Genomic DNA, 19,196 nt, shown 5'->3' on the forward strand with positions numbered 1-19,196 from the left:
AGTAGTATGCTGGAAGGCTGGTATAGAGGACATTTGCAAGACTAGGTTTGCAAGGGAACAATAACTATGGGGTGATTCTTTGCATGTATGAAAGGTAAGAGTTTGAGGAGGGTCAACCTCTGAAAGGTGATTTTACTATTTCTCCTACCTAGGCTTTGAGGCTGGTATCTATTTATATAGATCATTGGTCTCCTTGTTTGTCCACATTGGTGAGTATGTCAGTAGTTTTGTTGATGACACATGTCATTTAATAAAGAACAAGACTAAGGGCCTGATTACAACTTTGGAGGAGGTGTTAATCTGTCCCAAAAGTGACGGTAAAGTGACGGATATACCACCAGCCGTATTACGAGTCCATTATATCCTATGGAACTCGTAATACGGCTGGTGGTATATCCGTCACATTTGGGACGGATTAACACTTCCTCCAAAGTTGTAATCAGGCCCTTAGAGTCTTCCTTAGGCTTGGTCCATCTGTAAGCATGGGTGTGGAGTACTGAGGGTTGAAGTGAGATATGTGATTACAGCACTGTGATAAATATTGATTTTGTTCCTCAATGTGTGTCACTAGCACAATGTGGCAAGCATATACAACTAGAATAGCCCACCATCTATCACAAACTACCTATGACATTCACATATTCATCGAACTAGTTGCTGCTTAACTAGAGACAGATGATTGGCCAGTTTTCAGCAGCAAATTATCTTAACTCCCAATTTCTAACTTAGGGGCATATTTATATTCTGTTTGCGCTTGATTTGCATAATTTCTTTTTTACGCAAATTCGGCGCAAACTTAACTACATATTTATACTTTGGCGTTGGACCCATCCAGCGCCAAAGTTATGGACTTTGCGTCATTTTTTGGACGTGAAAACCTACCTTGCGCTAATGATATGCAAGGTAGGCGTTCCTGTGCAAAAAATGACTTGAAGGCATCTGTGCCTTATTTATCATCCAGCGTAATTTTGACGGACAGTTGGGGGCGGGCTTTAAAAAATGGCGCCCAGCCTGATGTGCCAGAAGTCTCCTGGGCATGGCCATTGGGCAGAGGGGCATGACTCTTGTCTTTAATAAGACAGGAGTCATTTCAGTGGGGGTTGTGCGTCAAAAAATGGCGCAAGTCAGGTTAGAGCCAAGATTTTTGACTCTAACCTGACTTGCACCATTCTTTGATGCACAACCCCCATGCTTCCCTACGCCTGCGCTGCCCGGTTTGAGTCATTTTTTTTTACGCAAACCCGGCCGCAGTGCCGGCTAATGTCATTCCATAAATATGGCGCCCGGCTGGCGTGTTGGAATGACATTAACCGGAGGTAAACTTTTTGACGCAAACCTGTGCTGGCGCTCATTTGCATCAAAACGTATAAATATGGGACTTAGTGTATTAACTTTCACCTCACAATTAAACCTTGTCATTATTCTTATAAGTATATTATCGACGTTGTGTGTAGCTTTTATCTACTCTCTTCATTTTCTCTATTGTCAGATACTATAAAATGTCAAAGAGGTAATCAAATGAAGGCTTAGGCACAGCTGCTCCTTGATAGTGTAGTCCTTTATTAATATCAAAACTACTAGCCTCAAACCTCTTACACCTCTGGCAGAAATATGGATTTCCTGCCATGAGGATACAAAATATTGTTTTGAGTCAGTCACTGCATTAAAAAAAAGCATTGTGTTTGGTTCCAGGGTTCCTTTATAGTAATCAAAATGGCTTCAGTATTATGACACCATTGTCTGTCCTAATGAGCTTCGCTAAATTTTGTCCCTCTCATAAAACTTGATTGACCTGCCGCAGCATAGAAGTATAGCAGCTGTGACACACGCATGAATTCCTAAGACCTACACATGTTTATTCCTAAAAAAAAAGTATTGTGAATCAGGTGTTGAGTAGGCTTGCCTTACATTTGAAAATTAGTGAACAAGTCACATCTAATTCTCATGTAAGATACAAATCCTCCACAGGAATGCTATGTGAATGGGCTCTATACTGGAATGGTATGTAGATAGTGAACGTGTAGTGGTACTGTGAGACACCTGACCTCAGAGCCTTGGTTCACAACGAAAATGCAAGAATGAAGAGGACAATAATGACTTCATTGCTGAGGGCTCCAATAACCTCCTAACATTCCTCTCAGTTATTGATGACTACGTTGTGAATATTCATAACTTAATGTCTAATGGCTTCTTGCACAATCACTTATATGCTTTGACTGAAAAATGTTGTAGTTCCACAATTCTTAAAGCATTGGTAAAGCGGATTGAACTTGCCTTATAGAACCAAATGAAGCGTTTTTGGCTTTCCCAGTGCTGGTTTTCTTTGACATTTCTGAAGTAAAAAACAATAATAATTCTAGTCCCATGCATACAGATATATAGGTGCCCATTTGAAATATTTTTTCTTTTTGAAAAAATTCCAAAATGGCTGCTGGTACGACGTTACCATGCATGCACTCAAGCAAGACCATCTTGGAATGCTGTTTCTTCTCCATTCCAAGTCGCCCAATTGCCCAGTATGAAAACAAAAGAAGTATGTGCATAAGCACTAACTGAAAGAAACAAGCACCTGGGTAGCAGTGTGCAGCTGCCAACCCTCCACATAAATGCTTAAAAAATAAAAACAAAAAAACGAAAAGCGGGAGCATTAACAGGGAAGCAAGCGGGGAAGTGAGCTGGTGGACAGCAGTGTGTAGCTGCCGAGCCCCCACACAAACAATTGTAAAATAATTATATAAAATAATAATACAAAGTAGTTCCCTCATATCAGTTTGTGGAAGGAAACAAGTCATCTAATCAGAAATGCTCCACGAGTGGGGCAAACACAAAAACAGGGAAGAAAGGAGCATGGATCTGAGAAAGTCAAGAAAGCACCCAATAATATGCAAAGACCTGACACAAATCCCGCTTTATGTATATCGCATTGCAGACAGTAGGTGTTCAACAACAGACAGATAAATCTTTATGTTAGCAAGTACTTAAATAGACAATGGGTCCATTCTACACCCATGCTGTGCATATTTGTGTTCAACACTACACTAAACCTTAGCACAGTTAACATGCAAGGTATTAACCCAATATTAACACTCTTAAGCCCGCTACTTGGTAGTCTGCGGTCTTGTCTACAATCACATCACATTACCTTTTTTAATGTAATGCTCTCACAGTTAAAATGTAGCTGAATCCCACCTCAAGAGTGTTAAGAAGCATACCAGAGAATTATTTGTAGTAACACATTGATAAGCAATGTAAATATGTCACTGAGTTATTCAATATAAATCTGCACATTCAATAATAAGAAGAAAACGTGTCACTTTCTATCCTGTGCCGTAGAACAAGTGGATCCTGAAAACATTTGATACATTTCTCGTAGTGTAATGTGGTCAGTAAATGTAAATTAGCACTTGTATAGCGCACTACTTACCCGTTAGGGTCTCAAGGCGCTGTACTCATACCGCTATGGAACCCCTCCTGGCTTTTCCCTTTGAGGCACCCAATCCTGAGCACCCCCAGGGTGAAGCCAGGCATCCAAGCGCTGTTGGGGCCGTTGCGGAGATTAAGCAAGCTATTGCCCAGAGTTGCAGAGTGGGACCCATGAATTAGATTAGGCACCGAGGCGAGAATTATCTGGTCAAGGGCAATTGAGCCCAAGACCTGCCGAAGCGGGACTTGAACCCTGGTCTTGAGCCAAATCTCTGCTTCAGGGTCTGCCGCTCTAACCATTGAGCCACACTTCTCCACAGTGTCCAGCTGTGCTCCATTAGCCACACCTGCCCATGTTTGTACCACTGTGTACTTTATACCGTGTAATGCTATTTCTTAATTAAACGCGTCTGGCGTCTAAAGCTTTTTCATTCTTTGTTATAATATCTTGGCTTCTTTTTAGCACAAAAACATAGTAAATGCTGTTAAAAGGTTACAACGTTACAACTCTTTGAAGAAAATGTCTTTATCAAGCGTTGAAAAAGCCAATAGTTCTGCGTCAGTGCGTGAACACATGCAAAAAACATCTGTGCATGACTGCCAATGCTCGCTCTAGCACGGGCTTTTCACCATACCGAAATCACCGTGCACACATTTGATACACAGTAGCTACGGTGCACACGTTCGATAGCCGAATATTTGGTGCACACATTCAGGACACGAGCCACATTTAAACATTCAATAGACAGAGGTCACTTTTCCTTTAATCTGTAGTATACTTTGCAGCCTGCCTTATTTGAAAACCTTCCAAATCTCCGCCTTTGAGATGGGTGGGCATCCTTGTGTTGCAGTGATTACATATAGGCATCACATGCACCACACCTCAGCAACGTGGCCTTACCCTAAGAGTAAGGAACTGACCTTCTAGATCATTGAGAAAAGAGTGACTTCAGTATATGTGTACCTGGCAAATTAAAGGATAAGCTTTGAAAGAAACTCAGTCAAACTACATTTTACTGTTCTGTACTGCCGTGCAATCACTGAGGTAAACATACCTACAAAGGCATTTATATTATATTATTTCTCAAGTTTTTTATGTTGTTTGCTTTTAACCTTTATTAACTAAATATGATATTCACAGAAGCATTTATGACTATGGGGCGTAGACCGATGAGAGTACTATTCACATGCTCGTTCATGCCTTTCTGAATCAACCCCAAAATGTCAAATTCCCTAGTACTAAATGTGAAAAGAGAGCACTGTGCTTTCCTTGGACCATAATATGTGAGTTACCCGGGGGCACAACACGCACTTGTGCCCTCTTTCGGCGCCCCTGGGGCACTTTGGTACTAAAGAAGGTGCCACAGATGCTTGTACAGCCTCTTCTGTAATACTGATAGCGCTTGCTATCTAGTGCCAGCCCTATCACCAGAGAGTGTTCCCTCATTTGCATGGGGCCGGGGCCCAGTGCAAATGAGGGAATACTTTGCCTCTGCGCCCGCGCTGTATTATAGATGAGGGTGCAGAAGCAAAGAAGCTGTCAGGAGGCGCACTGTCAATGAGTTTCCTGATGGCAGCCCTCTTAAGGCATGAAAGGGGTCCCATGGACCCCTCAGACATCCTCTTGCCGGCGGGTGTAATGTGAAACATAGGGCAGCTTTAAAGCAGCCGCTCCGTTTTTGATTTGCAAGTTTGCGGCTGGCCTGGGGGCAGTGCATTCATCGTAATAGGGTACAACTTTCTCTTTTTGCACCCAGCGTGCATCTTTTAAGGTGCGCCATGGCGCTAACAGAGAAAGCACGCCCCATGTGTTATAGGGCCCCATATGTTCTAACCGTGTACAAATGTTTCCATTTTATTCTCATTTTAGATGTTTTGTGGGTGAATCACAAAGGTTTGTAAGAGCAGGTAAAAACTTACTGCTGGAATCCTACTTTACACATGCTAAAATGCCTTGGTCGGTAGGAGCAGTACATTTTTTACTGTCAGAAACTGCGAAGTATGTTTTCTGCTTATGTATCGATGCCTCATCCTTTCACTTGTAAGTGATATTCCAGACTCCACCCTAGAATCAGATGCAGCTTGTGCCCAGAGGCAGTACAAACATTACAAAATGAAAAGTGATTCTCGCTGTTGCCACCCCGTTGGCCCATTCTCCATGATGTATTCTGAAAACAACTTTTGTAGTGATTGACAGGGAAACTTCTGGTGTGTAAACCTAGTTGATGATTAAAGCCAATAAGCTACAAACTAGACACTATGATCATTGAGAAATCAAAGATTTGCAGAGCATGCACACAATTCTTTTCCGTCAAATGATTTATAATCCCATGTAGTCACTTCCCAGTGAAAAATTAAGCTCAATTTACAGATGACACTGTCCTCAAAACCGCTGATTAGGCATGTGATAAAAAATAATTATTCTTCAGCTAAATCTGTAGAAAGATGTTGCGTATGCTTTAAAAGGTTCGTGCACACAGTCATTACGTTGAGTCTAACTAACACTGTAGTCAAATATTCACTGGCATATTCTCAGTAAAGCGGAGCTTCATGAAAGCGTCCGCAGACAGACGACTAAAAATGCAATAACCGCCTCTGCGCCACTCATAAAGGAGGGTCTTGCACAACTTCATAACTAAGAGTAAAGGTGACAGAAATGCGGCTGCACCCGTGGAAACGGAGGTGCGGGCACCAATATTTGCACAGACACGCGCCGTTAATTATTTAGCCCCAAACTTGCAACATCCATGCAGTGCATGAAAGAAGAACATCCTAATTTAGATGGGCGAAAGGGCAAATGGGTCACCGCAGGCTACACTTTCCAGGAAATAAATCGTTTGACAGCGTCGATTTGCAGTACTTCTTTATTTGGTGTGGACAGGTCAGTTCCTATTGGAGTCTTTCAAAAATAAAGCGCTCGCAGGCCTAGGCCAGGGGTGTGGTACAACGGATTGCTGTGGAACAACAAACCTCCAATTTATCCCCAAAGAATCCATTGCTTGTTCCTCTCAAGTCACCTCACAACCCCACACCATGGACGGAGGTGCTGCCAGCACCAGCCTCTGCGCATTCGGACACGTAATCCAGGTTTTTTTCTCATATAAATGTTAGTGGCCTTTGGCTTCTTTCGTAACACAGTGGTGCAACTAAATGCTGCTGTGACATTCTACCAGAAACAGTAGCTCTGAATCGATTAACATTTGTTTAAAACATTGTAGAAAAAAAAGATCCGCAGAGCGGTGCATGCAAAGTGCCTTCAGTCACACCTACCTTGACCTCACTTTTCTAGGCTGTTCATTGTGTTTTCTAAAAAAATACCAACATTGTCTTCTTTTTCCCTGCCATACCATCTGATCTTCAAGGCAAGTTGATTTCTGTTTGATATTTTTTAAGCATAAAACGAGCTAAACCTAGTGGGCAGTATCACACAGAATGCGCTCTGAAGTGCTACTTTAAAATATGGTGTGCAACTGTTTTTGGCTGACTGGTAGTTGAAGAGCTCTAGCAGAGGTATTTACCACCGTAAACGGTGGTAAATATTTGTATGACACTGGAAACTATGTGGTATTTGTATCGCTAAGTGTAATAGATACAACCAAAGGCATGTATTAGATACAGCCAAAATGTTTTGTGACCTGGGTCCAGATTTTTAACTCATTAAATCATGAACTAATGAAAAACCCTCTGTTTGTGTTCTCTCTAGGATTCTGAAATTGATAGCCATCCTGGAAAAAACACATATAGGCACACACAGACACAAGTAGTCATACATGTGTGACTATAATGTTTTATTCTGCGAAAATATAGTACCAGTCAATCAAACAAATCAAGAGTTTATAGTAAATTATTGCTTTCATATTGGAGCCTACTTCTACTCTTTTATTGTCTATCTGCGGTATAAGTGTGATAAACCAAATAACTTTTTGTATGTACTTCTACTGAATTTCATTTTTACAGTATTGCAAACAGTAGATATTAGTGTTAGCCAACTCAGTGGTACTCGTTTTACTCCTTTGAAAGGACAAAAGCTGATTCTGAATTTTAGGGAGTAATCAGTTCGTTATTCACTGATCGCAGCAGCAAGTGACCAACTTCATCATTCCATTCTATGTTCTTCGTTACTGAGTGCAGCATCCTCATGCTGGATCCATAGAGAGCCCAAGTAAAATGTTCAAAATCAAAGCAACGTTTCTCCCACTCTTATCAAAGGCTCTGAAAATCACGTGGATGGGACAGAAGTGGCACTTAACATACTAGAACTTTGGTTTAGCTTTGCCCAGTCCTGCCAGCTTTGCAAAAGTATGATGCAAAATATGTTTCCTCACAAGGTCTGTAAGCCTCCTTGTGGCAGTTAACGTGATCTAGTAACAACTGCATTGTGACCCTGCTCACCGGATGCATTATTTTATTTTCAACATCTCAGACCCACTTTCCACCCAAAGATCTTACATTCAGCCCAATGCCAGTCTGTGTGAATAATGAAGTAAGCAGTACATGTTAATAGACATAGAACCAGTGCGACATCGAAAAAATGCATATTTTCCATGCTTTTTGTGTACCAATAATTTGAATTAATCAATACAGATTTATTGAGCATGGCTAATCACCTGCAAGGGTAACCAGGTGCTGAGAGCATAGCTGCTAAGGGGTTCAGTCGAACAGCCAGGTCTTGAGTCTAGAATCAGCCTCATGGTGCATGTTTTCAGTCACATATATATAAAAAAACAATAAACTACATGCTGAGTTTTCTACTGAAATTCACACTTGTAGGCAAAGACGGAACAGGACCTCGAAAAAGACAGTAGGGGTTCAGCACATTTATTCTCTGTGGTTGAATATTCCCTTTAAATCCTCACCTTCTAGAATGAGCATAATGTAATAAAGAAAAGTCCATGTGCATCGATGCCAGATACAGTACTGCTCGTGGTTAATAGCAGTAAAAGAGGAACATAATCAGATTTATCTGTGCAGTGACATTAACTCATACTGCACAAATATGCCTGAAAGTACATTAAACATTTTGTTGATAGGCCTCCCTCCAAACCCCCCACCTCCCACAAGCTAAACCTTTTTTCTGGCTTTTTGGGGTTGTGTGCGCTTAGGCCCCCATAATTTGTGTTCACATAAGGTATCCATTCGAAATTAGCATATTTTTTTCCAATATCCTGGGGATTCTAAAGATACCACGGTTTGTGGATTCCCCTTGAACAGACATAGAAAATAGCCAAATACAGCTATTTTTTTTTATGGGGGGGGAGTGCTGCAGAAGAAAGCGTCTGTTTTTTCCCTGCAAATGGCTTCAACAAAGGATTTGTGGTGCTAAAATAACCATCTTGCCAGCTTTCAGAAATCAGGAAGGAACAGGCAGACTTGAATCAGAAAATCATATTTTTCAACACAGTTTGGGCATTTTACTGGGACTAAGCCCATTTTTCCTATTTTTCGTGCTTTCATCCTCTTTCCAGTTAGTGGTAGATATGTGTGTGAAACCAAGGGTGGATCCTGGAAAGCTGTACATTCTTGAAAAGTAGACAAAATTCCAAATTTGGCAAGGGGTCATTTGTGTAGGTCCTTGAAGGTTTTCTCAAAGAAAGAAACCGTTGATCTAAAAAATATTGATATTCAGTTGCAAAAAAGCAGCCATTTGTGTCTACATTTTAATCTGTAACTTCTTTTAACTATGGCCGATTTTCAAAGCAATATACTGTCACATCCACTGGCCCTTCTGCCTGTGGGGATATAGAGGGCTTGTGGGGTCACCAAGAACCCTAGGTACCCTGAACCAATAACTGATCTGCACCTTGCAATGGCTTTTCATTGTGTATAGGGTATACAGTAATTCATTGGTAAAATATAAAGAGTAAAAAACAGGTATCAAGGAAACCCGTGTGGTTCCAAAATAAGCTCAAGGTATGGAGTTTAGAAGCAGTGGTTATTTGCACATCTCTGAATTTGGGGGCACCTACACTAGCATGTGAATTAGAGGGCATTTCTCAAAATGACTTCTTTTTTACACACTGTCTTACACTTGGAAAGAGCAAATGCAGAGAAAGACTATTGGTAATAACTCTTCTTTTATTATTGTGTTTTCCCCTAAGTCTCCTGATAATAATAGGACCTCACTTGTGTGGTTAGGCCTGGTGCCCGCAGCAGGAAACGGCCCAAAGTACAATGAGGATACAGAACATGTTTCAACTAAAAACGGACCCTTTTTTGCAATGTGCCTAGTTGTGGATTTTGGGCTCTAGTTCAGCCAGCACCTTGGGAAACCTAGCAGACCTGTACATTTTTGAAAACTACACACCTAGGTGTATCCAGGATGTGGTGACTTGTAGGGCTTTCGTCAGGTTCTGTTACCAAGAATCCCTTACAAACCTCAACATTTGTCTAAAAAACACATTTCTCTCACATTTCTGTGATGGTAAGTTCTGGAATCTGAGAGGAGCCACACACTTCCTTAAACCCAGCATTCCCCCAAGTCTCCCTATAAAATGGTACCTCACTTGTGTGGTTAAGCCTAGTGCCTGTGACAGCCAAAACCGCAAAATGGACACATCACATGTTTCCACCCAAAACTGACCCTTTGTTTGCATTGTGCCTAGCTGTGTACTAGCTCAGCTGGCCACTAAGGAAACCTAGCAAACCTGTACATTTTGGAAAGCTAGACACTCATGGAGATCCAGAATGGGGTGGCTTGTGTGGCTTTTACCAGGTTCTGTTATCCAGAGACCCTTGCAAACCTCAAAATCTGTCTAAAAACACATTTACCTCACATTTCTGTGATCGATAGTTCTGGAATTTGATGATGCCCGCAAACGTCCTTCCACCCAGCATTCCTATAATTCTCCCAATAAAAATGGTGCCTCATTTGTGTGGGTAGGCCTGGTTCTCACAACCGGAAGTGACCCAAAAAGCAACAGGGACACATCACATTTTACCAGCCAAAACTGACCCTTTTTTGCAATGTGTTTGACTGTGGATTTTGGGTCCTAGCTCAGCCAGCACCTAGGGAAACCTAGCAAACCTGTACATTTCCGAAAGCTAGACACCCAGGGGAATCCGGGATGGGGTGACTTGTGTGGCTCTCACCAGATTTTGTTACCCAGAATCCGCTGCAAACCTCAAACTCTGTCTAAAAAAACAAATATGCCTAACATTTCTGTGATGGAAAGTTCTGTAATCTGAAGGTAGCCACAGATGTCCTGCCACGCAACATTTCACCAAGACCTCTTACAAAAATTGTACCTCTCTTGTGTGGGTAGGCCTAGTGCCTGTGGCAGGAAATGGACAAAAATGCAACAGGGACACATCGCATCTTTCCACCCAAAACTGACCCTTTTTTTGCAATGTTCCTAGCTGTCGATTTTGGGTCCTAGCTCAACTGGCACATAGTAAACCTGTACATTTATTAAAACTAGGCGCCCAGAGAAAATTCATGATTTCAGGCAAAGTTGGAGGGTTGCAGGTCATTGTGGGTACAACATGGTGTGGGGTGCATGTGAAGCATGCCACCCTAGACTCCCACAGATCTTTAGTTTTCAGAAGTGTCTGACCCTGGATTTTTCAGGGGGTTGTGTACCCAAGCCGAAAAATTGCAGTCACTCACCATTGCAAGTGGGATTATATTGGAAGTTAGCCAAGCTCTCATGGCCCATATGTAAAATCAGCACCCAAAATAGTCAGATGTCCTCTTGCTTGCCACTGGGAAAAGATGCCTAAGACCGCGGGGGCAGAAGGATTGTTGCCTCCTTCAGTTGGGGTGGGGGCATATCCATGCCACAGTGGTGAACTGCCCCCCTCTATTTTTTTTATTCTCTGGCATCTAGTGGGCTGCCTGCACCCCGGGGCTGGCTGATTGAGGTTAATTACCTCCATCTGCTCCCAGGGGGGCAGAAAGACTGGGTTCCCATTTATTTGGGGTGGGAAAATGGCAGGAACAATGGTGGGGAGCCCCCACCCCTCTTTTAAAAAAAATATAAATTCCCTGGTGTCTAGTAAACTTTCTCCCCCTCCCGGGGGGGGGGGGGAATAATCAGGGGTAATTACCATATCTTCCACCCAGGGTGCGCAGAAAGACTTCGGGGGGTTGGCATTGCCAAATAAAATAAAATAGTCCATGTTGGGTAGTGGACTTTCTGCTCCCGGGGGGGTCAGATCAGGGGCTACTGCCCCATCTGACACCCTGGGGTGCAGAAAGACTGAATGAATAAAACAAATAAGGGAGAGCCATAGCCCTTGCCACAGGGGCCGCTCCCCCTCCCTGGTGGTCTAGTGGAGTGGAGCCCTGCTTGGGGATCGCCCTCCTGAGGTGATCCCGAGGCTGGAAACCACTAGCGAAAGGTACCTTTGGAAAGGGAAGATTCTCCCCTTTCCAAAGGTACCTCTCCCATTGATATCGTTGTCCAGGAGGCTGCGATATGCCCCTGAGCCCCGAAGAAAATGAAGGCAAATGAGCCGATCAGCTAATTTTACTTTCTTTTTCCCTATAATTTCATTGGTGCACACAGTGCACGATCATCATTACAAGGTGTAAATATTTTCAGCCTTGGTTGCTGGAGAAGCTCCCCTCCTGCAACCAAGACTGAAAATTTAGAAAGGAAATCCCTCTGGTGCCAACACCAGAGGGATTTCTGGTGCCATGTGCGTGGATGGCCAAGATCTGTCCAATGCACATGAGCACTGTGGCGTCAGACAGCTCCCGGCGGTCTGACACATGCAAAGGGTTAAAAGAGTCCTTGCTTTCTGCGGGACATTCATTTTCATTGTAGATCATCAAACAGTCTACTTGAGAGGAGTCATGGTCTAGATCAGTGATACTCAAAGTACGGCCCGGGGACCGCATGCGGCCCTTTTGACCTTTACATGCGGCCCTTTTGACCTTTACATGCGGCCCCCAGGGCAGCAGTAGCACGAGGCTGCTGTTTACTCGATTGAACAGGGGACACTTTATTTAAACATGATTGAAGATAATGAAAGGAAGTAAGGAATTTGTCCTGCACCACTTTAACTGCAGGAACTCATTCATTCTTTAAGAAATCCTGCAGCAAATGTCTACAACTATGATAAGTGTTCTTAAAAATTCTAAAAGTGTATTTCATTTACACACAGAACCATTTAATCCAAGTACATAAGATTATATCAGTGCATGGATAAGTAAACAAGAGATTTCATACAGAAATTCAGAAACTTTCATTCTTTCCCCCACCCCCAACATTCATTTTTACCCCCACCTTGGTAACAATGCCAATAGTGAACTAAGAGGCAAGTCAGTTGTTATCTGCACTCTTTGATTGGCCTGATTTGCTATTATACATGCACAACATTATAGTTTATTAAATCAAACAAAGGAAAAAGGATTGAAAAGCGCACATACCATAGTCATGCATTGTGAGGTCCTCCTACATACAATCATGATATAAAACAATTGCCTAGGATCACACAGTTTGGTAAAGTGGGGAAGCTGGGATTAATGCCAGCTTTTGTGGTTTCACATTTTGCCATTAAGCCACTAGATCTATTTGCTTTGCTGCCCCCTATCGCCACCATAACACCACAAACCCTCCCCACCCAGAGCCCCCTCTTCCTTTTGATCGGCATGCTGCTAGCATCAATGCGGCCCTCAGTCGCACCACAGACCAAACTTTGTGGCCCCTGGCAAAATGTTTGCGAGTACCCATGGTCTAGATACTTGGGATGTCATTTAGTGTTTGAGACAGCAGACTCAATATGTCACTATGGATGAGGTCTGCCATCTTGAAAGGCGGGCTCCACCGAACTGGCTCTTTTCCTCTTGAAAGGTTTAGATGACATAGTAAAAGCCAGTTCAAAGGAAAAACACTATTTGAAACTTCACAACGCATAGTGCAATTCCCACCAAAATATGTTGGTTCAGGAAATATATCGCCAAAGGTGGGGTACATTACTATTCCTCTCACAACAACTTCTCTTTAGTATTCTGCATGTTTCTTGCCAGCACGTCACATCTGCAATGGCATTTCTTAGAAAGAAGGTCATGGGTTACATTTAATTCTTTCTCTCTGATGATAACGGTGACAACAGATCCATTTTAAACGTGAAATTTGCTATGCAATTTAAAGTTTTACATGGCTTGTGATCCTATCACACTGTTAGGTTTTCCTTTACCTTTTTAGGGTTGACCAAAAGTGAATTTAAATTTTTTAACAAAGGTTTTGTGAAATGCCATCATAAAGCAGCAAAGTTATTCACTAGATGTAAATCATCTTCCTATTGACTAACAGATCTAACCATAAGTACAAAGTAGCTATCACAATCTCTATAATAAGCTTTTCATTTTTTAGGTTGTAAAAAATAAAGCAAAATTTATCCTTAGCCCCTGTGCTGATCTTTGACATTATCTCCAAGCCTGTTCATGTATGATCCCTAATAAAAGAATAGAATACGGACATATAGTTGATTTTGAATGGCGCACACCGTTGGACACCTTTTATTATTTAAATTTTTAATATCTGCATATTACTGATTTGCACTCTAGAATATTTACGTGTTTCTGGAATTGTAAACGCTACAAGCGTTTTGTTATTCCTTCATTAATTTGTGTTATATCTATTAATAATAACGCACATTTATGTTCGTAGCTTGGCGCAGAAACAGATTTTTGTTAAGCAAAAAAAATACTAGTGAGAAGAAACATGTTATTGCTAACAGCTGACACATGGGGTTTGGAAGGCATTGAGCCCTTTGAGTACAGATTAGCAGTTTAGGGAAGTAAACGTGCTCAGAATTTGGAGAACGATATTTTTATTGGGTTTGCAGATGGAAGACATGAGATGGATCGAGCATTGGTCGTTTAATAACTTAATTTTCATAAATGTGTCGATGTTAAAATGTGAAAGGACTCAGGCAGACTTTATGAGAATGAATACTATTTGAGCTAACCCTATTCCGTTCTTTTTTCTAGATGCAGCAGCTGTTTCATGAAAACTATGAGCATCACAGGAAAGGTTATATACAGGAACTGCACAACAGCAAAATTCATACAGCAATAACACTTCATCCGAACAAAAGGCCAGCCTACCAGTACAGGCTGCACAATTACTTACTGAGCCGCAAAATCTCAGAACTACGCTACCGCACGATCCAGCTCCATCGGGAAAGTTTGGCCATGAGCAAGCTCAGTAACACAGAGATAAGTAAAGAAGACCAGCAGCTAGGGATGATGCCCTCTTTTAATCGCTTTCAGCCACATGCTAGAAACGAAGTGATCGAGTGGGAGCTAGTAACAAGTAAACTCATTTACTCTATGTCCGAGAACCAACCACCATGTCAGAGTTTAAACAGCGTTATGAGAGCATCGTTGGATGATACTGTGATGCAAGTGATGGAAATGATCAATGAAAATTCTAAATCCAGGGGGCGTCTTATAGATTTCAAGGAAATTCAATATGGGTACCGCAGAGTAGATCCTATGCATGGGGTAGAATATATATTGGATATGCTACTTATGTACAAAAGGCACAAGGGAAGGAAAGTCACAGTTCCGGTAAGGCGCCATGCATACCTCCAACAATCTTTTAGTAGACCATTTTTTAAAGAGGCAGAGGAGCTTGATGTTCAAAGTTTGGTTGGAAGCATTACGGGTGATTCACAGTCACTCTCCTTCCTTTCAAATTCTTTGAAGATCTTAACATCATTTCATGTCACCAAGGAAATGAGAGAAAATGGCAGCAAAAAAATTCACCTTCTTGTTCCACTCGTTGGAAGATATGATATATTCCTAAGGTTCATGGAGAATTTTGAGAAGGTATGTCTTATTCCAAAGCAGAATGTCAAACTGGTCATCATTCTCTTTGATTCTGACAACAGCCTGGATTCAAACAAGCACATTGATTTGCTTCAAGAATACCACAATAAGTATCCAAAAGCTGAAATGACAATCGTCCCAATGTCAGGAGAGTTTTCCAGAGGTTTGGCCCTAGAAAAAGCTTCTGCTCAGTTTGACAATGACACACTGTTGCTGTTTTGTGATGTTGACTTGATTTATACATCAGACTTTCTACAGCGGTGCAGAGATAATACCGTTCAGGGTCAGCAGGTGTATTATCCAATCGTCTTTAGCCAATATGATCCAAAAGTAGCTTATGGAGGAAATCCTCCAGATGACAGTAACTTTATTTTCACAAAGAAATCTGGGTTTTGGAGAGACTACGGATTTGGAATCACTTGTATTTATAAGAGTGACTTAGACAAGGTTGGTGGATTTGATACATCGATTCAAGGTTGGGGACTGGAGGATGTAGACCTCTACACTAAAGTGATAACATCAGGGCTGAAACCTTTCAGAAGTCAAGATACAGGGCTTGTGCACGTGTTTCACCCTGTTCAGTGTGACCATAACTTAAATCCTAAGCAATACAAAATGTGCTCAGGTTCCAAGGCAAGTACATTTGCGTCCACCATGCAACTTGCAGAAATCTGGTTAGAAAAACATTTAGGTATTGGATACAATCGAACTCTTTCCTGACATTTCTGCACCTTTCACCTTTAGGGGAGTTTACCTCATTATATATTATTTCTTCATCACATTTCCAGACTCATCTATCGTGTATTTCAAAGACTGTTTGTTGACCACAGTTGACTTTCTGATTACTCTGCTGTTCACCAATGATTTTTTTGTAATCACGTTTTTAGGAGTGTTGTTTTCGTTTTGTACTTACCTTGCATTTGAAATTGAGTGAAAAAGATGCCATGAATCAAAGGATTCCCAGGAGCTCATCGAACATAAAAGACTGTATCAGAACAATGTACTCTTGGGATTTAAGATGCAATATCAGTCTCCGTCGTGTTTTGTCAAACTTAATGTGATACAAATACTTGCTGGTGAAGGTACCACAAAAGTGCTTTATTCCCCAGATGGGGAAGAGACTCTGTAACATAAACTTGAGTTTTATAATTTATATGAAGACTTAATTATATAAACACTACTTTTCTTCATCTTTAGAATTTTTAAAGTAAATGAAAAATGCTATGATTGTATCTTTATTTTTTAAAAACAAATTTGAGGGGAGGCTTTACATGATCAATCGGTACTGGCTACCAAGGTCTAATGTCTTATTATATGTTTGTTGCAGTGTTTACTCCCAATGCGAATGAACTTTATTTTCTCAAGGAATCATGATTTAATCAAATTGTTCATGTACTGTACCTTCTAGAAGTTTGTGAACCAATGTCCTTCATTTGCTGGCAAGAAGATGAAATATGAGTGAACATGGTTATTTATAATAAAGTACAGACCTAACAGTATTCTTTTTAAAAAACAAATACCTTTTACCTTGACTGCTTTATTTGCTAGATTGATTAAAAATCGTTTTTTTCCCTTTACTCCACATAAAATGGAACAACAGATTACGAAGTACTTCAAAGTTTCGTGGCAAAGAGGTCGTCTTAATCAGCTGATCCACTCCTTTGCTGATTGCCAATTTCCTCTGCTTCATTACAATTCTTTCATCACCATGATAACTATTTTTTTTTAATGTACAGTAGGACTCAATTTAGGGATATTGCTTCCTAAACTTGCTGAATATTTCAAGCAAACGAAAAAATATGGGTCTTACAAGATATGGTATTAAAATATGGAGGACCCATTCTTGAGAGGGGGATGTTTGGGTGGAAACAGAAGGAGCATAAACTGGGAGCAAGCCCTTTCTGTACTTTGACAAATCGACCTCTCATATTTATTTCTAGGAACGTAAATACAGTACCAGCTACAAGTGTCCTTTTTTTTTTTTTAAGTAAACATTTTTATAGGTTCTTCCACTGATAAAATATAAGATATGCAATTTTTTGTTTTGGTGTACAATTATATTTTATGGAACCGTGATTTCTCTGTAATGGCTATTATTTTAAATGTGTCCTTGTATGATCAGGTGATTAAGTGCATGCCTCCTCTATACAGGCTTGCATTGTTAATTCTATTTTGCTTTCCTATTAATAGGTTTTCAACACATCATTCGTTTGCTGGTATCAATGAATTCGTCAACTTGAGCATTTATCACGAGCACACCAACCCAAGGCGTTTGGAATATGTTATTTAAGGCAGCAGCTGCATTTGTATGAAAACAATGTCAAATTAGCAATTTTTAAAAATTTGACTTTGAAAGTACAGTAATGAACAGCTTGTCCTGTTACAAGTGAGAGCAGAAGATGGAACAAATTCCGCAAGTCCATTATCGATTTGCATCACTGTGTCACTATAAGTTATGAACATACATGCACAAATTCAGTTTTCAGTTATCATTAAAACATGTATAAATCCTATATTATGTGGTGTTCTGTTAGGACTGGCTCTGAAGCATAGGTTCCCCCTCTGAGGCCCTCCTGCACCACTTTACTAAGGTGCTACTTAATCATGTTGAAGGTGTGGAAAAAAACGACCCACATAGATCTCTTAAATAAGCAATGATTTGATGAGGCTCATAAAGACAGAAGCAGTCCATTGACTGAGGTAGCACAGACAACTTCACGCCTCCAGTCCTGTTTGATTAGCCATTCTCGTGTCTGTCAGTGGAGGTTGGAGTTAAACGACGGCTCTTGGTTAAACAAACTTGAACAAGGAATATGTTAAATCTAGGCCTAATTTTCCTTCGAGAGAAATGGAAATCACAGTATAGATTTTTATGTTATTAATGTGTTTGTCAGTCTGAAACAACGAGAGAAAGAAAAGGTTGGATACCATGACATATTCACAACCAGACAGACAAGGTTTTGAAGGATGGAACATTGATAACATTGAAGCAAAGAGTGAAGAGTTTTCAGGGTTTCTTTTTTAGCGAGTCTATCATCTTGTTAGTGATCCGGCAATGCAGAAAAAAGTACACATTTCCATACCGAATAGATTTTATCAAAACGTATTCGATGCTAGTTGAAAAACACATTCAACGCCTTTTAAGGAGAAACAATTGTTCAATATCTCCGGAGTTATGCTTTTTGGAAAAGGAGACCAAAATCAAATTACTGTGCATGACGATTAGACTGTAGATGTTTTCGGAAAAACACTCAGTGATGTTGGTATAAACAATGGTGGGTGTTACATTTATACACGATGTGAAGGTTGAAAGAGCCACTGGTTTCACTTAGAGGTGGCAAATCTGAGATTCTAATAATTGTTTTAATTTCTGCTGGCTGTTTTTTTTTTGTAATTATTGTTTTTTTCCAACATTTCATCAACAAGACAAACTAAACTGTAGATGTTCATCCGGCTTTTCCCTTTTGCAACAGCAATTCCCTAATGTGACAATGATTTAATTTCAGTCAAGATAGAATTTCCATTGTGTCACCTCTTCTTTCGTATTAAAAAGTGCATTTTTATCTTTTTTCTGCTCATGTCATATCCAGACTTATAATATCTGGGCACAGGGGCGCATCTTGGTCAGTAATATTTGGGGGTGGGTGGAGGGGTCATGGGGCCCTTCAGACTCCCCGACAATCACACTGCATACAATGTCAGATACATTATAGGACAAGCAGGGCGCACTAGAGAAGCTTAAGAATTAGTGGAAAGGGAGGGGTTTGCAAATTGGTAGGAGTGCTAAGTGAGAGAAACACAATATTTTGTAAAATAAAGAACATTTTTTGAGGTTTCCAAAACAGAGAAGAGCGTGTGTTATATGTGTGTGTGTGTCACTGTGTGTGTGCATAAATCCTAGATGAAATCCGACAGACACGTCACCATTCCTGACTGAAAGCTACTGTAACCAACTATTCATCAGAAAGACATTAGGGGGGTGTAACACCCC

The 19,196-nt window shown here is 40.9% G+C and overlaps 1 protein-coding gene across 1 annotated transcript in view; it reads left to right on the forward strand.

Moving 5' to 3' along the window:
* CHSY3 (chondroitin sulfate synthase 3) overlaps positions 1–18,773 on the forward strand; it is a 541,002-nt gene extending 522,229 nt beyond the window's left edge. Inside the window, exon 3 of the mRNA XM_069227295.1 lies at positions 14,363–18,773. Coding sequence (XP_069083396.1) covers positions 14,363–15,925 — 1,563 coding nt within the window. The 3' untranslated portion in view covers positions 15,926–18,773. The remainder of the gene's footprint in view (positions 1–14,362) is intronic.
* The last annotated feature ends 423 nt before the right edge of the window (positions 18,774–19,196 follow it).

The sequence above is a fragment of the Pleurodeles waltl genome, chromosome 1_1 (genome assembly GCF_031143425.1).
Source record: "Pleurodeles waltl isolate 20211129_DDA chromosome 1_1, aPleWal1.hap1.20221129, whole genome shotgun sequence".
In the NCBI taxonomy this organism is placed as follows: domain Eukaryota; kingdom Metazoa; phylum Chordata; class Amphibia; order Caudata; family Salamandridae; genus Pleurodeles; species Pleurodeles waltl.